The sequence below is a fragment of the Hermetia illucens genome, chromosome 6 (assembly GCF_905115235.1).
Source record: "Hermetia illucens chromosome 6, iHerIll2.2.curated.20191125, whole genome shotgun sequence".
NCBI lineage: Eukaryota > Metazoa > Arthropoda > Insecta > Diptera > Stratiomyidae > Hermetia > Hermetia illucens.
Window position 1 is genome coordinate 96,117,141 of NC_051854.1, and position 24,984 is coordinate 96,142,124.

A 24,984-nucleotide genomic window follows, 5' to 3' on the forward strand; every position below is an offset into this window, starting at 1 on the left:
CCAACAACCTTGCGGGGATTTCATCGTCGTAGTTATTATCGTTTGTGACCCTAGATAGGAGAAAATTTCGACTCTCAAAGTTGCAGTCTATTAGCTTTGTTCTTTCCGTTTGACCAGTGCCGTTGAATGTTGTTGGTTGGTTGGTTTTTGGTGCTGACCATATATTTGCCACCATATATTTTGTCGTCCCTTCATTGATATGCAGCCCACGATGATGAAACTCACTGTATGTGTGAGCGTTCACAGTTCCCACCTTTGTACCAAATTTGGTGTCAATCACTATAACCGTCTCCGAGAAAAATGTGTGTGACGGACAGACAGACAGAGACAGATAGAGACAGACAGAGACAGACAGACAGACAGACGGACAGACAGACAGACAGACAGTAAACCGATTTTAATAAGGTTTTGTGTTTACACGGGCATGAGCCCGTAAGTTTCCGGAGCCGAGTGCCGCGATCGAGAGGGAAGATCCACGACGGATCACAGTCTCGATCCCTACTTCTGTTGCCTCAGACGGTTATTGAGGTGCGGTCCCTGAGGTTCTTTCTCATCCTTGACATCATCAGACCATTATTTGGAAGATGTCCCTAACAAGGCTTTGCGGGGTCAAGCAGGAGAAGAAAAGGAGAAAGTCCTCAAATTAAAAAAAACAAGATTGATTTAAATGGAATGCATATTTTCCTATATTATCAATTCAGTTCAAAGAAAAAGTCAAGAGAAAAATAAGAATTAAAAATGATAAACTAAATTCAAATACAAACGAAAAAATAAATCATAAAATAAATATTGCTTTAAAATAAGAAAAAAGATTAAGAATAATATAAAATAAAAAAAGAGAAAAATTAAAAAAAAAACTTACACTCTCCTCTAGGTTCTTCCTTTCCTCCACAAACCTTGGGCAGTGGAAGAATACATGCTCTGGGTCCTATGGGATTCCATCGCAGTTTGGACAATCGGGTGAGGTATCCAGTTTAAACCTGAACAGGTACTGGCGATATCCTCCATGCCTCGTGAGAAACTGATTAAGATTATAATTAATCTCGCCATGCCGTCTCTCCAACCACTCCTTGATGGCAGGGATGAGCCTGTGTGTTTACCGACCCTTTCCCGAGCATTCCCAACGCTCTTGCCATCTATTTAGCGATCTTTCCCTTTCGGCGTTCTTTGTCTGCGTAAAGGAGAGATCGACTTCGCACTATATATATTCGTCATCTTATCTGCCAGGATGTCAATGGGCGTCATTCCAGAGACGACGAACGCTGCATCATCTGAGACAGTCCTGAATGCCGAGCACACCCTTACGGCTGTTCTTCTGTAGACTGAACTCAGTTTGTTAACGTTAAATGTAACCTTCAATGCCTTTCCTCAAACTGGAGCTGCATAGAGCAGGATCGAACTCACTACCCTAGCTATAAGCAACCTGGAAGCATGCCGGGGCCCTCCCACGTTCGGCATCATTCTTGCCAGGGCCACACTCGCAGTGGATGCTTTGTCGTAGACATACTGCACATGTGGCTTATAGCTAAGCTTCCCATCTATCATCACTCCCAAGTATTTGATGGCAGACTTAGAAGTGATGATATGATTCTCAATTTGAATACGGGCAAAATTTCTTTTGCGGCGCTTGGTGATGAGCACCGCTTCCGTTTTTTCCTCCGCAAGTGTCAGACCAGAACTCTCTAGGCAACCCTTAACAGCACTGATCGCTTCGCATGAGTATAACTCAGCATCTTCGAGACGCTTTGCGATAACAACCAGCGCTATATCATCGGCGTGGCTTCCTCAGGAAGAGGAAGATTAAGAACATCGTTGTACATGATATTCCACAGCAGTGGGCCCAGTACGGAGCCCTGTGGGACACCCGCGGAGACAACGTACTCTTGGGGTCCGTCATCGGTGTCATACCAAAGCCTCCGTTCTTGTAAATAGCTATTGACAATAGCTGCAAGATAAGCGGGAATACCAATCTTCGCCAGAGATTCCCGTATTAGGTTCCAACTGGCAGAATTGAATGCATTTCTCACATCCAGTACTGCTAGTACTGCCCTTTCCGTGGATTGCATCTTCGGCCAAACCAGTAACCATTTTGATGGCATCAATGGTTGATCTGGCTTTACGGAACCTATACTGCCGATCTGAGAGACCTCCCTGGCTCTCAACAACCGGGAGTAATCTATTATAGATTACCCGTTCTAGCATTTTGCCCACAGTGTCCAAAAGACAAATAGGTCTGTAAAAGGTTGGCTCACCTGGAGGTTTGCCAGCCTTAGGCAGTAGCACCAACTTCTGTCGTTTCCATGATGCAGGAAATATCCCCTCGGACATGCACGCTTCGAACAACTCAGCGAACATGTCCGGTCTGGATTTCACGACAAGCTTAAGGGCCTTATTCGGCACGCCATCCAGGCCCGGAGCTTTGTTATCTCCTATTCTAGCGCAGATTTCCAGCAGCTCGTCACTGGTGACTGGCGGTATTGCCGTGTCGTTCAGAGGTCGCTGGAAGCTGTCTATGCCTTCCTCATGCTGAGGGAATAACCCCTGGATCATTTTTAACAACAATGAAGGACATGTGATCTGCGGAGATGATCGTCCTCTGAATCGCCCCATCACTATTCTATAGGCGCTCCCCCACGGGTTTACGTCCGCTTCTAAACAGAGCTCCTTAAAGAATTCCCTCTTGCTCCGTTGGATGGCGAGCTTGAGGGTTTTGCGGGCTTCCTTATAGGCGCGCTCTTTTTGCCCTTGGTCGATTCTGCCTACCGCTCTTTGAGCCGCTCTTCTGGCTCGGTGGCAGGCTGATCGAAGGCTGGCCAGTTCAGCATTCCACCAGTAGTTTGGTCTTCTACTGGGGAATGAGCACCTCCTCGGCATGGACGCGTCACACGCTTTGGCGATGCATTGGGCCACATGGGCAACTCTTTCCGTAGAGGCGCCTGCTTTATTAGGTTGGTCTAACCACACCTCCATGAAGGTCTGCTCATCCAGAGCTTTAGCGGACCAGCCTGACATCTTTCTCGGTTTCGGGCATGATGGTCTTATGGCCGGTGACTTCACCCATAGCCCAAAGAAGATTGCCTGGTGATCGCTGTGGGTGTAGTGCTTGCTGACGCACCAAGACATACCACGTGTGAGTGCAGGGCTGACAAAAGTTAGGTCTACGATTGAGGCCGACCCCCCTTTCTGAAAGGTGTTTACATATCCTTCGTTGGCGAGAACGACATCCAACTGTGCAAAAGCGTCTAATAGACTGCGGCCCCTTGCATTTGTCAATCTGCTACCCCACTCACGGGCCCAAGCATTGAAGTCACCAGCTATCACCCTTGGACTACGACCCCTTGCGTCGTGAACAAGGCTGTCAAGCATTTCCTCGAATTCGGGCAGTGTCAGGCTTGGTGAGGCGTAACAGCTGTACACATATACCCCGTTTATTTTCGCCCACACAAAGCCGCTGTGTGTCTGATTCCCAGTACATTGGATGGCTTGTCGACCGCATGCCCATATCGCCGCTCCACCAGACGAATCTATAACCCACACGCCACCGTGACGGTTTCTATAATGATGGCAATTTCCACCTCGGATTCGTAGATGGTTTGCTCGAGTAAATCTTGAGCGGCCCTACAATGATTGAGGTTTATTTTAATAAACCTCATTTTTCATTGAAGTCAGCGCCTTCCTAAATTCCGGGCATTTAGCACTTCCGGCAATATGCCGGTAATCCCGTCCCTCACTTCCTTCACATAATAAGCATTTGGGGTCCCTATTGCACGCTTTGGCAATATGGCCTTTCTCCCCACTCCTTCTGCATCGATCGGACCGATCAATGCCGCTGGTACATGCCTTCGCGAAATGACCAAACGCGAGGCACTTGAAGCACCTCTTTAGAGAAATATGCTCTCTCAGATGGCAAACAACCCATCCGATTCGAACCTTCCCGGCCACCAATAACTTCTGCGCGGCGTCCACTGGCAATCGCAATGTGGCCGTCTGAGTATTGCCATAGGCTTTCCGCAAACTCACAATGGACTCTTCGGCAAGTTCCTCCAACTTGAACTGTTCCATCAAGGCAGTGCAAATTTCTCCTTTGGATGTCACTTCATCGAGATCCTTGCACTGAATATAGACCTCATGTTTTTGGGTCCGTACTGTGACATTCTCCCCAAGTAAGTTCTTAACCTGAGTTCGGAAGCCATCAGTTTTCACCAAGCTGGTTTTTTCAGCTCAAAAATGAGGTCACCCTTTTGGGTCCTTCGAATTTTGCTGACATTTCCGCCTAGATCTTTTAGGTCGGGGTCAGCTTTGACCTTTTTTAGTATCTCCGCGTAAGACAAACTTCCATTGCTGGAGATTACAATCGCTTCTGGGCGAATTCGCACTTTTGCCTTTTTCTTCGCCTTTTTCTTAACTACCTTGGTCCATCCACCTTTTTCATTACCCTTGGATTTTGTCGAGTCGATTGCCGGAGCTCGCACTTGGGGGACCTGCTTTCTCTCTTCGGTGCCTTTAGTTCCGTTTTTCGGAACTATTTGTATGGCTTTTTTCCTCTTAGGCACCTACTGACTTCCCAGAGGATCCACATCTCCTTCCCGCACTCTCTTGTTTGGTGGTAGGCCGATTGCAACACGATTAGGTGTCACTTGGGTCACTTGTGACACCGTTGTCTGTCTGTCTGTCTGTCACATGTACTTTTTTATTTTTTCTCTCCTCATTGAGCGGTGTTGTGACCATTCAGCGAATCATAAAGTTGTGTGCTGCCATCTTATCGTGGAAATCGTGGTGTAATGACAAGAACAGTTGTAAAAAACCAAATTGGAGAAAATTTTCAGAAGTAAAAACACTGAAGAAGGTGACAGTTGGTCCCCGAAATACGTATTTGTTTAAATTAGATACTTTTAGCCAATAAAACGGAAAAATATCTTTGAAGGCAATCTTGCCTTTCATATCTGAATGCAGCATGTCAGCCCGCTAAATGTATATTTAACACTAAGTAGACTAGTTGCAGGGAAAAGCTTTATATTTCTACTTTTCTTAATTGATACACTACGTATATGTGTATGTACACATGTAGGTCCTTATTTCATTTTCGGCGAACATTTAAACCGAATATTGCAAATGATTCCATACGAATAAGCTGTCTTGACTGAAGCCGGTTCACTTTTCCGTTGTGGGGCAGGGCAGTGATTTCGCGAATTCAATTGGGGTTATCTCATTAATTAATTCCCACGATAACGTTGTCGGCGTGGATATCGATAATTCATAAAATTCACGGCAAGTTCAAGTTTTTCCTGGTGGAAAATTCTGTGCAAGTGTTGCTGTGAGCAGTGCATGCGATACTGCGAGGAGCCGAATCGCAAAGCGGAGCTGATAGAACACGTTGCATGACTCGTACATGCATGTAATCTGTTGGAGTCGGGAATGACGACTCGGTCACTCACGAGCGAATCGTGGCATTCGAAATGCAACAAACGACAGAAAAAGGAAAACATTGGCGAGTCAGGGTGCCCCCTGTCCCTCCGACTGCGCTCCCGCTCGGTGCATCTGGAACATGGGAGCGGGTTCGAACCAGGAGGCAGAGCGCGGATGCACTTGCAAATCGCAATCGCCGGGGCCGAGCAGCAGCGAGTCCGCGCTCGACTCTGGTTCGGATAATTGCATCCAAGTCCGTGCAGTTGCATCGGCCGCGGCTAAATTGTAAGTTTGCATTCGAGCTTGCCAAGGTACACAACGAAGTGGCTCACGTGTTTATCACTGCGGCGGCAACGACGGCGGCGAGCTCAGAGTTGGTTTCGTTCGAAGGAATTGCATTGAAATTTGCGCATCGCGTAATTCTCTCGATTCGCGATTTCAGTGCACTTATCTCATTACGAAAAGTATTTTAATTGATTGCGTTCTATCGAAGTAGGGTTCTGATCTGTGCGAATCTGCGAATCTCTAGATCGCCTAGAGCATAGGAATTGCAGTTGAAAATTGAAAATTCTAAAGTCGAACAAAAGACGGACTGCTGTGCTGAAAGTGTCGCGTATCTGTAAACGGCGGTTTAGATCTTCAGTTGCGTGGGAATGGTGTCTTTCGAGAAATTGATTTTCATTCCGATAAATTTACCGCGGTTTCGTCACTAGCCCGTCGTGATAAGTGAAATCTCATGCAAAATTCGCTAAATCGCCAGAAGAAGAGGAAATAAATGACCAAGTGAACCCGGTGAATGTGTGAATTATAATAAGACTCAATATTTACTAAACAATAAGTAATCGAGATAGTCAACGCGGAACCAGTGCACAGTGTGTGTTACAGCTTCGTTTCCGAAACAAAGTCCTCTTGTTCTGTGTCTCTGTGGTCGTTGAATGGTATCTGAAGATAATTGGAACGACGTCATGTCCGACTCGGACTTATTGGATTCAAAGAACGACGTTTGCGGCGGTGCATCCAGCTCAAGTTCGAGTTCCATCTCACCGCGAACTCCGCCAAATTGCGCACGTTGTCGAAACCATGGTCTGAAGATCGCTCTCAAGGGCCACAAGCGATATTGCAGATTTCGTTTCTGCAATTGCGAGAAATGTTGCCTAACAGCAGAACGACAACGTGTGATGGCGTTACAAACAGCCTTGCGGCGGGCTCAAGCCCAGGATGAAGCTCGAGCCTTGACAGTGGGCGAGATTCCACCCATCGCACATCAACCGTCACCCTCAATGGTACGCAGTACTAACACCAATCAGATACATCAGGGACCGAAGAGCCCAGCAGATGATCCTCAGTCATCAGTCCCGACACCTACACGGTCAATAGAAGGATCTTGCGACTCTTCGTCCGCATCACCTTGCTCAACTTCAGGAGTCCCGATTCCTGTTCCAGCCAGTAGAAAGCTTACACCCCTTCATCCAAGCAGTGCAAATGTACCAACCGGTAAGTAGCCCCCAAATGTTCCCTAAGAGTTACTTCTGCAATTAACAGCAAGCCATTGACTATCTGGTTAATGTTTATGTGGATCTACGATGAAATTAGTCGTGGTTAGTAGATCAACGCGTCAAATACTGACCGTAAATGATCTAGCCAAATCCTAGGAATTCCAAACATTCATTTCTAACGAACAATTTACTTCAACTCGCATGTCCTCTCTACAAGGATGACTTAAGGTCCTAAGAACATATTTGTAAAAATAGATAATGCAAAAATACTGTTACTGTTGAAATTTTACTTGATTATTATTATTATTCTGTTAAGGGAAAGTCGCACCGCATCCTTGAAGAACTATTGTGCCCCTTTTACTGGTTATAGTGTACCTGATGATCATAGTATCTCAAGCAGGCCTGTAACCGTTAGGAACTTTAGTATGTTCCCCACTTCCAGAAGGTTCAGCTTTGCATCTGGTATTAAGTGTTCTCCCAGATGTATCGACCTACTTTGCACAAGTGCCGGACACTGTCCCAGGACGTGCATAGAGGTTTCGTCCTCCTCCTCACAGAACCTGCAGGCAGTATCGGTAGATATCCCTAGCTTCCCTAGGTTATAAGTTCAGCCGACAATGACCAGTGAGAATTCCCACTATGATTCGGAGGTTCTTTTTGGTGAGGTTTAAGCAATCATTTGTGCGCATGGGTTCGTATCCCCCAATAAGCACCCTGGACTGCTCCATCCCTGGTAGGCCCGCCCAGTATAGTTCCCTCAACTGTTCCTCTTCATTTCTTAGATTCATGACCATGAAACCGTTTCCGATTCCACAGAAGGGTTTTGGCCCATGTAAAGGTGTCCCTGCTCCCTTCTTGGCTAGTTCGTCCGCTGCCTCGTTGCCTTCCAACTCAGCATGGCCTGGAACCCAGAGTATCCAGACCTTGTTGGACGAGCTGAGTGTATTCAGTCTCTCAAGGCATTCCCATACCAGTTTAGGGTTCACCTGGTTGGACCTAAGTACCTTGATCGCTGCTTGGCTATCGGTTAGAATAGCTATGTTCTGCCCCCTGTAGTTCCTTTGCAGATTAAAGGAGACACATTTGTCTATGGCGTGTATTTCTGCCTGGAATATGTTAGTGTACCTGCCCATTGGCTCAAAGTACCCGCTCCCTCTGCTGTGAGGGATCCGTCAGTGTACCAAGTAATCAGTTGCAGGTTTAAGCCGTATGTTGCAGCCACGCTCTCCCAGTTTGCCTTGTTACTCCAACGTGTTTCAAACTTCTTATCCAAGTGAAACCTCGTTGTCATGCTGTCCTTTGGTATTAGTAATTCGGGATACCGCCTAGAAAGGATATCAATCTTCCTTCGATTTAGGCAGCTCCCCGCCTCACTCATACTACCGGCCATCCTGAATATTGATCTCCTTGCCTGCATCTGTATGTGCAGATGGAGAGGGGTTAATCCCAGAAGGACCTCCAGGGATGCCGTTGAGCATGTCCTCATTACCCCACTGATACAGACGCAAGCCAGCCTTTGGAGCTTATGTAATTCCCTGGCTTGTGTGCTGAATTGGGTTCTTTCTGCCCAGATTACCGCTCCATAGGTTACTTGATTCGACTATGAACTAGTTTCATCCCCTTCATGGGGCTACTTAAATCCTATTACGAAAACCTGGGTGTCCAAGATACCAGCCTTCGTATACGAGCTACTGATTGCTCTGATTATATGTTAAGATAGAATGATTACCGGTATCAACGTGGGATTTGAGGTTAGATTGCTACTTAATGAATAGTTGAATCCGTGAATGGTGAAATATTTTCTTGTGTTTCCTTTTAAGAACGTTTTAACTGCCCACCTCCTAATCGAATAAAAAACGGGATGTTCCTCCGATTAGCGGACCAAATCAATGACCCCAGAAATCTAGAAACGTATGTGTTTTTGGCGACTCGGGGTTTCAAGGGGTGAAATAACAGAACAAAATATTGGGAAAATCGCGTTTTCTTTGCATGTAACTTCCTAACGTCCTAAAGTTCTGTGATCTCAAATTCAGCATGTAGATGAACCTTAAAAATATCTATCATTTGACACAGTCGGCTGAACATAATATTGCATGAGGACATAAAGGGCCTTTTTCCGATTATTTACATTTACCGTGTAATGAACTATGTTTGATATGGGTGGTCAAACAACCATCTCGAGTAGCCGAAGACGACCTAGAGGGAAGAGCTATCCCAAAACCTAAAAGAAATTGGCTAAGTGACTGGGAAGGTCTGCCTGCAAATACTGAAGCTTCATTAATGCGCTCAGTTGACACGTTCTTACAGGCCTCTGTGCTAGCCAGGCTTGGGAATGCAGAGAGGGGAGGGTGGGGGGGGGGGGGGGGGGGTTGTCCTTTGAGCGCTTCAATCCCTCTTGTGTCATTTTTACAAAATCAGCATGTCTATACTGTTACGTGACTCCACACAGGATCTAAAAGTAACCAAACGAGCAATGGGATTCGCATAGGCCTAACGGGATAAACCGGAACGCGAGCTAAACCTGGAAAATAAAAAAACCACTCGACCGCGTGCGTGAAGCCATGAGTCTCCGGAACCGAGTGGCGCGATCGAGGAGGGGAAATCCATGACGGATCACATCCGCAATCATTGTTTCCTTTGCTTTAGATTTGCAATGAGGTGTGGCCCCTGAGGTTTCCTCCCTTCCTTCACACCCTCCTGCCATCATTTTGGAAGATGTCACTAATGTGTATGAGTTCGCGGGGTCAAGGAGGAGGAGAAAAGAAGGAAGTCCTTAAATTAAAGAAATTATCTCAAATGCATGGTGGATGTATTCAAGCGCCAATTTAATAATAAATAATAAAATTTAAAAGAATAAATGAATTTAAATAATAAACTTAAAATGATAACTTAAAAAGGTAAAATAACTAATAATTTAAAAGCGATAACTTAAAAAGGAATAATAGCCCTAACCGGTCCCAAGCCCGGTTTTGAAAGGAGGAGGGATGGATAGCTTCAGTCTGAATGGCTGTACGCCACCGCAGCGTCTCAGGGGGGGGGGGGGAACTTTGCAGATTACTCACTGAGGACGCTATCACTACATCTGCCAGTTAGGTATAAAATGCAAATACATCTATGAGAAGAAGAAGAAATTTAAAGTCCGATACGGGTAACCGACGGGAGTCGTCGGACTTGGCGACTGGGTCGGGCTCCCGTAATGGGCAGCACGGCCTCGAAACCGCTAGCCGTGCGGCGGTTTGTTGTCTAGGCACCACGACCTACTCCTACTACGAAATAACAGCGGGGCTGGGTACAAAATCTTACCGCCCCTTGTTACACCAGAGATTCGCCAAGCGTTTTCCTCAATTCGCGCACGTGATTGTGCAGCGAGTCGCCGACCAGTACCGCTTTATAACTTGCAGCAACACAATCCCGGCCATCAACAGGGAGTGTGTTCGACATGGGGTCATCGCGGAAAGTCGTGACCGAGAGTCGATAGGGGCAGAAGCGGCGGAATCAAAAACACCACGGCGCACTGCAGGCAACAGTTTCAGTACACGCCGAAGCACTCTTCTCCACCGTCCAGCTGAAGTTTCCCCAGAGGTTCGGGACGAATTCCAAAGAGCGTTTATAGAATTCTCGGAAATGGATCCTTTGCATAGACCAGGTATTCCCAGGCTCTATGCATCTGCAGCAACTTCAAGAATTTTATCTCAAATCAATGATGAGATTGCATCTCGACTGTGCTGGTATGTCGCTGCTGCAATTACAATCACTTGTGTATTGTGCTGCAGTCACGGCTATCAGATTGCACGGTCAGAAAATTCGCTTTCGCCTTATTGGTTTGAGTTACCGAAGAGATCCACCATTCAAACTTCGTCTGGAACATCGGCGGGACTCACTAAGGCAGGACATTGCTAGGCTGACTCAATTCAGCTCTGGCAATGCCAGCAGACGGGTGAAGAATAAAGTGCAAAAGGTTTAACGGAACTAGGCCATCCCCAGCGAAACACTCATAGTTGAAATTCTGGACACACTAAAGCAAAAACTTTCTGTCGAATGCAGTCCAGAAATGTCTAGAATGTAATATACGCGAGGAACGAGCGGAGGTTTTTCAGATCTCTCAACGAATCTCAACAGAGCGTCCATACAGTGTAGCTTTGGTGACAGAAGCCAAAGAGTATTGGGGTGGAGTTTAGGGGTTACCCGCCCAGCATGCTGAGTAGATCACCGCCGAAGGCAGCCGCCATGCCAATACGATGTCACCGAAGTTCCTCTTCGACGAGCCCTAAACAGTTCGAAGAGCTGGAAGGGCCTAGGTTTGGGCCGGGTGCAGAATTTCTGGTAAAAGAAGTTTACCAGCGTACACAGTCGATTGCCACACAGCATAAAATAGGGGATTACCTACATTGAGTGTCCGGATAGCTGAGTGATTAGAGCACAAGGTTGTCGTACGGAAGGTCGCGGTTCAAATATCACTGGTGACAGTGGAATTTGTATCGTGATTTGACGTCGGATACCAGTCGACTGTGAATGAGTACTCGAGTCGAATCGGGGTAATAATCTCGGGCGAGCGCAATGCTGACGGCATTGCCTCCTATAAGATACTATAATCCTATAGTGTGCCGTTACGGTCTTGAATGACGTACTCTAACACACTTCATGGCTCTGATCTATCATAATTGGATTGTTCCACGAACGATTATTATTATTATTACTTACCTAATCCCTAAAAAGGACATGGTGCAGGACCCCGTAGACAGAAGACTGACTACTTCGCGGCGGATACGGACAATTATGTCCAAATTCCGAATGCATCACCCAAAGTCTGCCGTGGAGCCGATGAACCTGCCTCGTGACATCGGAGGTAGGGGCGTGGTTGACGTCGTGGCACAACATCTCGCCAAGTTGACTCGCTGCGCGCTTTTTACCACAAAGAGTAGTCCTTTGCATGCGGATGTCTGTAAGGCAGACTATCGGTTGACTCCACTTAACTTGAAGGATCGATCTTTCAATCCTCTGGGTGGGGTGAAGTCAGAACAAGAGCGGATCAATGAATGGAAGTCAAAGGCAATGCACGGTAAACACGTGAATTGTCTTTGGCAGCCATTTGTCAAACAGATGGCTGTGTGCTGGGGAGCTCAAAGAAATTTGGCGTCTCGAGCGGGTGGTTGTAGTTCATATAATATTGTCAGTTACAGGTATTGTACCTAAATTCCTCACGACTTCACTTGATGTCCTGGGACTCTCACACAGTGTAGTTCAAACCATGTAGAAGTACACCATTCTACATACGTGCTCGATGTTACGAGGAGTTCCCGACGGATTCTCCCATTGACCTACTACTGGCCACCACCATCAGCACCCCTTTATAATTTAAGTGGGTAGGTTTGTCCGAGCCTAAGTGCTTGGCATTTAGTGCTGGTATTAGGTAAAATTCGGCATCTGCCGAGATTGTGACAACTCGGAATAATAAAATTGAAAGAATAAATGAATTAAAATAAAATTAAAAATAAAAATCTTAAAAATCAATAATAAAATTAAATGGGAAATTAAAAAAAAAAACTTATGGTTCCACCCGGAGCTGTGCGTGTTAACATGCATTTTTATTTCTATAGATAAAAATGGAAATTGGTTAAAGTATATAAATACCGATTCAATATTAACGCAGATTCTAGGCCAGGGTTGTAAAAAGGTTAGTTTTCTCATGTAAATTCTCCGGTAAAGAATAACAAACACTGCGGGGAAATGCGACGGCTGTCCTGATGAACCACGAGAATTGACGTTCACTGAACACCACAAAGTGGAAAATTCTTTAATTTTTCGCGCTACTCGCGGGCAGCTTGATTACCGGACCGAGCAATAAGATTCTCAAATTATTGAGTGAGCACGGAGTCGATTAAATATTAAATACATTAATTACAACCAACCAATGGTACAGTCCAGCCAACACTCCTTCGCAAACAGTATTTCTTCGGAATCGTACTTTAATTCACAAAAATCGAAAAGAAAATCAGCAAAAGCACTTGGAGCCGAAACTAGCATAGCGTCTCCTCTACCATCATCATCATTATCAACGGCGCAACAATCGGTATCCGGTCTAGGCCTGCCTCAATAAGGAACTCCAGACATCCCGGTTTGGCGCCGAGGTCCACCAATTCGATATACCTAAAAGCTGTTTAGCGTCCTGACCTACCGCATCGCTCCATCTTAGGCAGGGTTTGCCTCGTCTTCTTTTTCTACCATAGATATTGTCCTTATAGACATTCCAGGCTGGATTATCATCATTCATACCGATTAAGTGACCCGCTCATTCCAACCTATTGCGCCAGATTTTATCCACAACCAGACGGTCATGGTATCGCTCATAGATTTCTTCGTTATGTAAGCTATGGAATTGTCCATCCTCATGTGGGGGGCCAAAAATTCTTCGAAGGGTTCTTCTTTCGAACGCGACTAAGAATCCCTAATTTTTTTGCTAAGAAGGTTCCAGGTTTCCCAGGAATACATAAGGATTGGCAAGATCGTAGTTTTGTGCAGTAAAAGCTTTGAGCCTATGGTGAGACGTTTCCAGCGAAACAACCGCGCACGGATTTCTTTGTGGTGGCTGTAATCGGTTATGATTTTCAACCCTAGATAGGAGAAATTTTCGACGGACGGAGCTATAGTCTCCTATTTTTATTGCTTTCGTTTAACTAGTGCTATTGGATGCTTTCCGTTTTTTGGTTTTTGGCGCTGACATTGTCTTCATTAAAATGCAGCCCAAGAAAAAATCGGGTTTTAAGTCTTTGGTATGGTCTTGTCAATATTTATAAAATACACGTACTGCTCAGTTATTCGAATAAAAAAAAGTTCTCAAATGACTTATAATTGGAGGAATCGCCAAAAGCTTTAATAAGAAAAAAACAAAAAGAAGAGACTATTTTCCTGAAATGACGAATAAGAATTTATACCCTTTGTCCCAAAAGTAACCGGAATTGTTGTGCCCACATGAAACCAATAGCACCATCCATTGGTTGCCGGTGGATTTACATAATACAAACCTTCCTTTATAGAGTGCCAAAGTTTCATGACATTTGGTTCGGGGGAAGTATAAATACAGATGATTTTGTGAACGAAAAAGGAATAATCAGCTGAATGATGACTAAAAGCTGTACCGATTTGAAATTGCAAGGACATTATTTCACAGTATCTGGCGAAACCGTTGTGAAAACTATTTTTACTGATGAAGAAACATGGTGTTTTCAGTAGGGTCCTGAAATTAAGTGTCAAATTGCCGAATGGTGGTCACTAAAAAAAGTACTATGGAAGTATTGAAGCGATTATCAAGCAGTATTCTTCCTGAATATCGAGAATCATGTAGGTGGAGATTATTGCATGCCAATGCACTTTCGCATCGTGTAGCAATTATCACCGATTTTCAATTTAAATATTAATTTTTTTCCTTGAGAATTCACCGTATTCGGATGATTTCGCTCCCTTCGAATGTTTCCTATTCCCTAAGCTTTATTTGGCTATAGAAGAAAATGTTTTGCATCAATTGAAGACATTTTTAGGAGCTTATATTCTTTTCCAAGTTGATCCGATGTTTATCCCTTCACTTTAATGAAAACTTAATAATATCTAGGCAATTCGTCCGGAATTCCAGGTAAAATTAAATGCCGCGAATCCTGCCGCGCCACGTCACTCCGCCCCCAGATGAAACCGAGGGGTTTCAGCGACCGAATCCGGAACTCCCCATCAGTCCTTGAAGCGAACGCGCCGTTGTTTAGGGTTGCACACGGGCTTCAGCCTGGACAGGGAGACCGCCTTTTTTTGTCCACCGATCTTGAGCTGGAAGAAATGTTCTCCCCGCTCGAGAACGCGGTACGGGCCTTCGTAAGGAGGCTGCAGCGGCTTCCGAACGGCATCCGTCCTGACCAGGACGTGCGTACACGTGTCCAGTTTTGTTGATGGCTGTGGCGGCGGCTACGGCATTGACGCTGATCTTGACGGCGGGAGCTGGAGTGACGGCGGCGGCTTCGAACCCTTCGAGCCCTTCGAACCCTTCGAGCCCTTCGAAAGTGGCTGCGGCAATGATGGTGTCGGGTGCTTCGGTGATGGCGTCTGGGGCTGTGGTGTCTGTGACGACAGCGGTGGCAGCTGCTGCGTCCGTAACAACAGACGTGGCGGCGACGGCGACAGCGGGGCTGCCGTGACGACGGCGACGAATCTATTTTAAAACGGCAGCGATAAAATGCACATCACACACTCAGGATTTGCATCACGGAATCTTGCTGGCACCACGAAAGGCTTCTCAAGATCTCCTCAATTTTCCCGATTATTCTGTGGTACGGTGGCTGAGGTGGTGCTTTGACTCCTGCGGCGATGTTCGCTCCGGGGTCACCAATTTAGGAGCTTGTATTCTTTTTCAAGTTGAACCGATGTTTATCCCTTCACTTTAAATAAAACTTAATAATATCTAGGCAATTCGTCCGGAATTCCAGGTAAAATTAACAAACCAGGTACGTTTGAAATAGTTTTCTGGCATGTTTTTTGTATTTTACAAAGTTCTTGTATTTAACAAAGTTCAATACACAATTTCAAAAAAGTACTCCTATTATAAATCCAGGATATTAGAAATTATACTGATTTCCCTCCGTAACTATTTTCTTTCTGCACAAAACTAGTTCTTTTCACAATGACTGCCAACTGTCTTTTTTTACTTATTATTATTATTTTTTTCATCTGACGTTTCTCGTCCCCTACTCTGTTCTTCACTCTTGTAGCGAGGTCTGAACTAAGTGGAGCGGCGGTGACGTCATCTGTCCGCTGGTATTCGCGACATTCGAAATAAATTTCGAATGCCGCGAATCCTGCCGCGCCACACATTCAACCGTCAATGACAGCCATACTGGAGAACATACCAGTCAATGACATAAAAGGTCACTTGAATCACTTGTAGGTCGGGAAGCAATGGAGAATATTTCAGATAATTTCGAGCTTTTTGTTAAAATAAAATGTATAATTCTCATGTATATTTCTTTATTGATTGCGGCTACTTTTGGGGCAGGAGGTACCTATTCCTTATATACCAATATTCCGAGGACTTGTTATCCTCTTCGTCAATGAGTATTAGTCTGAGTTTTAGAGGACAATTGGTCCTCGAAATACTGGTATATGAGTAATATAAATTTTTATTCGGCATTTTTTTTTTTTAAAAAACAAGCCGGGCAGAACGATACACATAACAGTAGAATTTGCCAGATTGTCAAAACAATATTTGGGAAACTCCCCACTCGAAATGTCTGTTGAAATCTCCAGGAAAGATTTTGATCGCTCGCTAAGGACCATTCCGTTTTCTGTAGGGTGAGAATACTGATTTTAGGAAGGGACACTTTTTGAAGAAATTCTCGTAAAGCTCCGGCTGCATTTGCAGAAGGCAATAGAATAGTCTCTATTTAGTTATCAAGTTTTTTACCGTATAATACATGTATGTATAATGCAATCCTATCTGAGACGATGCTCACGGCCCTTGATCAAGAGGAGGGTTGTTAGGGTTTCGGTTTTATCGGTTTGCTTCCGGGGGAGGTATTGCATTTCCTAAGACTTGTTAAATGGTCTTCGTAAGATCGCAAATGAATCAAAAATTATGTCTGAATGATTTTAGTAAAATTATTTTAGACCTGGAAATTGTAATTGCGTTATCAATATCAGCATTTCTGTTTACTCGATAAGCCTGGAGTTTATTACTTTTCTTTTCGCATACAATTGCGTTCTTTATTGGGATTTTGACTAACTGCCGTATTTATAATAAACTTTGGTAGTAAACCCAGAATATTAATTTCATTCTTAATATAGTAAAATTATTCTTATTCATGCATGTGCTTTTTTTGCCTTTTTAAAATTAGCTATGAGTAGAACGGCAAGATGATGTCAACGCAGATATTGCGAATTGTGAATGATATTCGTATCTGAACTTTCGTGTTTTTATTTTTTTGCCAAAAATGAGCACAGAAATTCAGATATCCAAGCTTACTTCGAATCATCGAATCATTCGTGAAGAAACTCTAGTCTTTAATAGAAGAGTGCACAGCGATTATAAGTTGAACCTAGTAGTCAACTTTAAAGGGGAAGTCACATTAGGAGATGCGAAAAACTGATTTTTTATTGCATAGATCAACAACTATTTCAAAATACCCTGAGAGAATCTCAAATAGAAATTCGCAGTTCTCTAGATTTTATATGCGTACAAATGAACGCTTGTCGGTTATAGGCTCAGGCCACAGTACTTCTATTAGGTTGTTGCAAATAAAATGGCCGTTTTGGTACTATTATAACATTTAAAACGACTGTAAAGCTTACAAAAATTTATTTATTTAATCAAATTAGTGTGGATTCAAAACACTTCTCTCAGCGAAATTCAAGAGTATGTATGCCAGTTGCGTAGAAGTCCAACTGTCGGGTGTTGATAAATTCGTCGAAGACAATTTTGACAGCTTCTTCGTCCTAAATTATTTTTCCGCCCAAAAATGATCCAAATACTTAAAAAAATGGTAGTCGGTTGGCGAAAGGTCCGGTGAATATGGTGGATGAGGCAGTCTGATACTGCAATTCGTTCAACTTTTGAACCGTTGTTCTGGATACATGAGGTCGTGCATTGTCGTGAAGAAGTATCACACCATCTCTGTTGATCAATCTCGGCCGTTGAATACTCAATTTTTGGTGCATTTCCTCGAGTTGGGCACAGTATTTCTTTGCATTTATTGTTTCTCCAGGTACCAAAAAAGAATAGTGGATAACTCCAGCTGTAGACCACCAAACAGTCACCATTACCTTCTTCAGATGGAGGTTCGGTTTCGGCATATGCTTAGGTGGCCCATCAGCATTTAGCCATTGTGCTGATTGGCGACGATTGTCGTATAGTATCCACTTTTCATCACATGTCACTATTCTGTGCAAAAAGGGATCGCTTCTGTTGCGGATGAGTAAAGAACTGCAAATTTCCATTCGAAGCGCCATGGTTTGCTCCGTTAAGGCATGCAGAACCCTTTTGTCGAGCTTTCACCTTCCAAGTTGTTGCAAGTGCCGGGAAACTGTCGAATAGTGTACGCCCAGTTTCTCTGCAATGTGTCTCACAGACTGACGTGTGTCGGATTCGACTAGCAAACGCAGCTCGTCGTTGTCAATCGATGGTCCTGGATGTCCACGTGGCTCAATTTGAATGTTTACGTAGCCTGACCGGAATTTTTCGAAACACCGCCGTGTGGTTCATTCGCTTACCGTATCAACTCCAAATGCGCTGTTAATATTCTTGGTCCAATCCGCTACATTATGACCGAGTTTGAACTCATACAGAAAAAGTATACGTTTTTGGCCCTTTTCCATCGTTTTTTCCTTTGTAGTCACTGTTATCACAACGATGGTCAAAACTGAAATTACTTCTTGGTTAAATGTAAGAGTATTTATCCTTCATTATACACACATTATACAGCGCCAACTACAGGTGGTTTGATACAATAAATTTTCGGCTCTCTCCCCTTCAACTACAACTTAATCTGCCGTCAGTTTGTGTACACCTCCGCTAGTAAACGGAAAATGTTGACTTTCGACCAAAAGCTCTGTATTATACAAGACATTGATAAAGATGTAAAAAATGTGGAAGTCTATAAAAAATGGGGATTGTCGAGTTGGAGTGTATGCATAATTTTGAAAAACCGTGGTAAAATTTTGAAGAGGTTCGGAGGAAAAACAAGAAGAAACTTAGGAAGCCTGACTTCGAACAAGTGGATGAGGCTATGCTGATATGATTTAAGCAACAACAAGCACTAAATGCGGTTCGTCACACAATTCTACCTGAAAAACTTCAAGGTCTCAGAAGGCAGGTTGTCGAAGTGAGATTTAAATACCATTAAATCTTGGTTCAGTGACGTATTTCCGAAAATTTCTCAATGCTTTTCTCCAAGATGGAATCAGATCAGCCCTTACTGTTTTAAGACCGTAGAAAAGTTACCTGTAACTTATCATGCAAATAAGACAGCGTGGATGACATCGAACATTTTTGAAAATGAACTGAAAACTTAGGACAACCAATTGAAAAAGAAAACCAGGAAAATTCTGCGCCTTGTAGATAACTGTCCTGGGCATCCTAATGTAAGCGATCTGCAAAACATAAAATTGGAATTTTTGGGCAAGTCCAAGCCAAGCTAAAACTAAATTTTTCGTTTGAGATATGAGGGATCCTAAATCCACATCTGTTATTTGATGTTGGATCGGACCAGATGGAGAGCAAATGACTCTTACTCTTTTTGGGTCACGGATCTGTAATGATGAGAGTGGAAATAGGAGATCAGGTCGATCATCCTGAGTGGCCGACAATGACCTAGAGGGTAGAGCTATCCCAAAAATCTAAACAAATTGGCTAAATTGACCGTGAAGGTCCGCCCACAAAGATTGAAGCTCTATCAAAGTGCTCGGTCGACACGTTCTTGCACGCCTCTGTGCTAGCCAGGCTCGGGAATGTGGGGGGGGGGGGTCCTTTGACCGCTTTGATCCCTCACGCTTCATTACTAAAAACCAACGTGTCTATTCCGATGCGTGGGTCCGCAACGGATTCTAAACTCGACACTAATTAGAATTTCGCGACGGCCTATCGAATGAAAAACAGAACGCGAACTAAATTGGAAAATAGAAAAGAGAAAAAAACCGGCTCGACCGCGCGCATGGAGCCATAAGTCTCCGGACCCGAGTGCCGCGATCAAGGAGGGGAAGATCCACACGGATCACCGTCTCAATTGCTGTCTCTTCCGCCTCAGATCTTGTATGAGGCGCGGCCTCTAAGGTTCCCACCCTACCTCGACATCCTCAGGCCAGTTACTACTTTGAGGATGTCCCTTTATAGAAATTCCGCGGGAGTAAGGAGGAACGAAAGGGAGGATCGACCTGATCTCCTATTCCCACTCTCATCATCACAAATGGCGCCCAACGTGGGGCCCATTTGTAATGATATTAAGAGGAAATAGGAGATCAGGTCGATCATCCTGAGTGGCCGATAACGACCTAGAGGCCACTCAGGATGATCGACCTGATCTCCTATTTCCTCTTAATATCATTACAAATGGGCCCCACGTTGGGTTTTGGGTACACCACCCAACTATCCCTCATATCAAAAACAAAAAAAATTTAGCTTTAGCATGGCTTAGGCTTAAAGTCCTAGCGGTTATAAGTTGGATATCGTGCGCACTGTTTTCGTGTTTGTGACTATATGAACAGGAGCGATTTCCATCTGTTGCCACTTTCGGTCACGCTTCTCCCACGGTAGAAGGGAGGCATCGTCTGATGAGTTGCCCCTGCCCGGGACGAAACTGTTAGTAATGTTTTTTTCTATTTTTTCAATGCTTAGCTGGTATGCCCAAAACAAGGGGTCCGTGAACCAAAAAAGTAAGAGTAAATTGCTCCCTATCTGGTCCGGTGCAACATCAAGTAGATGTGGACTTTCAAACAAAAAATGGAAGTGCTGTTCAGCAAGTTCATGTGTCATAAATCGAAATAAATAATAGCCGGAAGGAACATCGAGCGGAGAGTATATATGGATGAGGAAAACTTTCCATTCTAATGCTTCCAAAATCTGCCTTTAGCACTTTTGTAACTTGGGCTCGAGCAACGTTATGTTTTATCATGTCCCTGATACTATAATCCATGGGTTTGTCTTTCAACACTCTACACCACCGCATTAATTGCGTTCAGTACCGGTCCCCGTGACTGTTTCTCTCAGTTAAAATGGCTCAGCTTCAACAAGTAGGGAACACGGCCTTGGAACCCTAAATATTTTGTTTGGTCTTCGAAGAAAAAGCATGGTTGGAAACACACCCATGATTTTCTGTGGTTGCCACAATGTAATGTAGAAGTTCCTTTCTTCTTCCCCAGTAGCAGTTGTTCACCAGCAAACAAACGTCTTTCAACATCTTTGGACTTCAATACGGGCTTCGTAACCTCCCATTTGGTCATCATTCATGCTGACAATAGTTTGATCAAAAAATGACTGCAATTCTTTTTGACGTCACAGTTATCACTCCCAAGGCATTAAATGCACTCATTACAGGTTCTTTAACTAATAGCGGCTTCACCACAAGCATTTGTGAGCGTTTGTGGTACTTCCCCTACAAATTTATTCTGCAGGTGTATAAGCCTTCATCCTGCTGGCTCATTGGTAAAACTTGCGCACCTGGTGCGGTTGCTCCCTGTAATTTTCTAGTTCACAAACCTGTTGGTTCTCCCAAGCTTACTTTTTCTTTCTGTGAAGTCGCTTCTCCACTCCGTGGAGTTCTTGATAGGTCTCTGCGCGTGCCCGTATTGTTTGAAAGCGCAGCTTTGTTCGGTATGTAGCATTCTTCCGTTCCGCTGCTAGCTTACATTCATCATCGAACCAGCTGCTCCCACTTATATGTTCTGACATTCATCAAGGCTGAAAGGGGGGCGTTCTATCAACACGTGGTCAATTTGGTTGAAAGTAGTCATGCCTGGGGAGGCCCATGTATGTTTATGGATTGCTTTCCGCGCAAACCAGGTACTTCTAACAAGCATTTCATGCGATATTGTTAACTGAATAATCCGCAGTCCGTTATCATTGGTAGCTTTATGTACGTTATGGGAGCCAACTGACTATTGAAATCTCCAAGTACGATTTTGATATCATACTTGGGACAAAGCTTCGAGGGTCGGCTCTACTGCCTCGTAGAATGTATCCTTCTCCGACTCTGCAGTCTCCTCTGTATGGACGTAAATACGGCTTCTTCTTCTTTTTCTTCTTTTTCTTCAGCCTTTGTCCCGTTCACAAGCGGGGTCGGCTCGTCGTGATCGGTTTCGCCATTTGGCTCTATCGAATGCCTGATCTGGGTGCAATCTCGAGGCTTTCAAATCCCCATCCAGCGTATCAAGCCACCGTTGCTTAGGTCTGCCTTTTGGTCGTTTACCATCGACTTCGATGTTCAGACCAATCTTTGCAAGTGAATTCTCGTTTGCACGAATTGCGTGACCATACCATCGAAGACGCCTCTCTCGCAACTTTTCCACGATCGGTGCAACCCCATAACGATCGCGGATATCCTCATTTCGGATGTGATCTAAACGTGTGACGCCACTAGTCCAACGTAGCATCTTCGTCTCCATTACCGCGAGACGCCGTTCATTGTCTTTTATGGTCGGCCAACACTCAGAACCATAGAGAGCGACTGGACGGACAACATTGCGGTAAATTTTAGATTTGAGACGTTCGTTGATACGTCGATCACAAAGGACACCAGTTGTGGAACGCCACTTCATCCAGGTTGCGTTAATGCGTGAAGCAATTTCATAACGCAGCTCTCCATTGGCTGATAGCGTTGACCCGAGGTATTTAAATCGCTCAGATCTGGGCAGATCACTGCCGCTGACAGTGATTGTGCCTGTTTCATGGGGATCGGTCGTCAAAAATTCAGTTTTGTTTAAATTCAATCTGAGACCGTGTTGCATGAGGCGATCATTCCATTTTTGAACAAGTTGCTCGAGATCATTTTTGCTATCAGATGCTAGGAAAACATCATCTGCATAAAGCAGTGTGTAGGGCGCTGGACGTTGGATATCCCGTGTGACGGTGTCCATAACAAGGACAAAGAGGAGTGGTGAGAGGGCACTTCCTTGATGAACTCCAACAGAGACACGAAGCGGTTTTGATATACCCGCCATACTTCGAACTTTACTTTTCGGATCGTGGTAGAGCAATTGAACCCAGCGCACGAGTTCTTCTGGCACGAAGTGTTGTCGTAAAGCATACCAGATGAGTTCGTGTGGTACACGGTCAAACGCTTTCTCTAGATCCAGAAAGGCAATGTAAAGAGGGCGATGCTTCTCACGGTGTTTCTCCATGAGTAACCGCTTGGCGTGTATTGCGTCAGTAGTTCCGCAGTTCTTGACAAATCCGGCTTGATTCACCGTTATTTCAACGATTTCGCGAATACGGTTGTCAAGAATGCGTTCAAAAATCTTCATGGTATGGGAAAGTAACCGGATCGGACGGTAATTTGAACATTCTGCTGGGCTACCTTTCTTTTTCCATATTGGAACAGTGGTACTTTCTTGCCAGTCAGATGGTGTTCTTCCTTCCTGAATAACCCGGTTAAAGAATTCACTCAGCCACGGTGTTGGGTCCCAGCTCTTTGCCTTCCAGAGCTCAGATGCGATGTCGTCAGGTCCTGTTGCTTTCCCCGATTTCATTTGTTTTATTGCCTCCTCGACTTCAGTTGCGCTGACTGGTGGAACTGCTCCAAATGTCGGCAATGATTGTGGAAGTGGAGGATGAGCAAATTCTTCAGTTGAAATCTGCTCAAAGTATTCTCGCCATCTATCCGTCGCGGCTCGACGATCAGTAAGCAAAGTACCGTTCTTGTCATTAACACAACAGAAGTGTTCGATATCCTGTGTGCGTTCATCATGGCTTTTAGCAAGTCGGTACAGATCTCTCTCGCCATCCCGAGTGTCCAGTTTATCGTAAAGATTTTTGAAATGGTTCGCTCGGGTGACAGCGACCGCTTTCTTTGCTTCCCGGTTGGCATTCTTATAAATTTGCCAATTAGCAGGCGTTTTATCGTCGAGAAATTTGTGGTAGAGGCGTTTCTTTTCACGGACCTTCATTTCAACATCATCATTCCAAAGCCAAGTATCTCGGTTGATGTACCGCTTACCCGGCTTGGTGACCCCGAGGGTTGCAGAGGCCGCTTTGTGGATCGTGTCTTTCATTTCGTTCCATGATTCTTCCACATTCGTAATGGTTGGCAATCGTATGAGTGAGACCGTTTCTTCGTTCTTCTCACCAAATCGCCACCATTTAATGCGCGGCGGGCCAGTGCGTTCCTCACGCCGTTTTATCGGTGGCTTAATTCGCAGGACAGCAATCAACGGCCGATGTTGAGGTGCGATGGTCTCATAGGGAACGACTTTGCAATCCGTGACAGTGGTAAAATGTTGACGTCTTATGAGAATATAGTCGATTTGCGTTTTATTGTTCCCACTATAAAATGTGGGAAGATGAGACAATCGTTTGATGAACCATGTATTCATAAGTACAAGGTCATGGGTGTCCGCAAAATCGATTATACGCTCGCCACCTTCGTTGCGCGCTCCGAACCCCTTTCCCCCATGGCACCTGTTACCGTCTGCCTTTTCACCCACATGACCATTAAGGTCGCCGGCAATGATTATGTAATCGTCAGCAGGCACGTGACAAGTCTTTTCATCGAGAAGTTGCCAGAAGGCATCTTTCTCGGCATCAGGTCGGCCTGTCTGTGGTGCATACGCGGTGAAGAAGTGAATAGTGCGATCAGTTGATATAATGGTGAGCTTCATCAGCCGATCATCAAATCGTTCGACTTCTTTAATGGCATCACGGAAACCCTCTGAGATGGCAATGCCAACACCATATTGAGTGTGTGGGTTACCAAAATAGAGAAGTTTGTAGCCATTTTTACCGCGTTCGCGTTCAATGTCGCAGCTTTTGGAACCAGACCATCGGGTTTCTTGCAGAGCGCAGATGTCAATGCACCTTTTCCGAAGGGCTCTTGCGAGTTCCTCGGTCTTTCCAGTTAGGGTACCAACATTTAGCGTGCAGACACGTATTTGTTTTGTTCGTTGTGTGCGGACTAACTTGCTTACGTCCTGACGCCGTCCATGCGTCAAGAACCCTTGCCCATTTCTCGACAGGACCGGGGCCCGTCCTGCCGCGTCGACTGAGGTGGACGCCCTAGCATTTCTCCGAGGCCTGTGACTTAATCCGATCATCATGTTTGTAACGACATTCTATGCATTTTCTTGGTCGACCTGTCGCGGGGCCTGTCACCAAGAGAGATCAGGTAGGATTTAGCATAGTAGAATAACTCCAACTATACTCTATTTATCTCTTTCCCTGATCTCAGCATTTTATTTTTGTTTTACTGAGGATAGTACAGAGTACGTTGCCTCAAACCCTCCTCCTTTACCTGGGCTTGGGACCAGCATACTATGTTAATAGCATGGCGGAGTTGGACGTAAATACGGCTTATATTTCGAAATTTATTTTTATTGGATGGCCAGTGTAATGCTCCTTCTCCAGGTA

The 24,984-nt window shown here is 44.8% G+C and overlaps 1 protein-coding gene across 8 annotated transcripts in view; it reads left to right on the forward strand.

Annotated features, from left to right (window-relative positions):
• LOC119658725 (protein doublesex) overlaps positions 1-24,984 on the forward strand; it is a 320,120-nt gene that overhangs the window by 7,941 nt on the left and 287,195 nt on the right. For 2 of the 8 annotated variants that reach the window (XM_038066381.1, XM_038066383.1), the window contains exon 2: positions 5,900-6,900. In XM_038066381.1, coding sequence (XP_037922309.1) covers positions 6,342-6,900 — 559 coding nt within the window. In that variant the 5' untranslated portion in view covers positions 5,900-6,341. The other 6 variants (XM_038066382.1, XM_038066386.1, XM_038066380.1 and 3 more) reach the window with 4 other exon arrangements.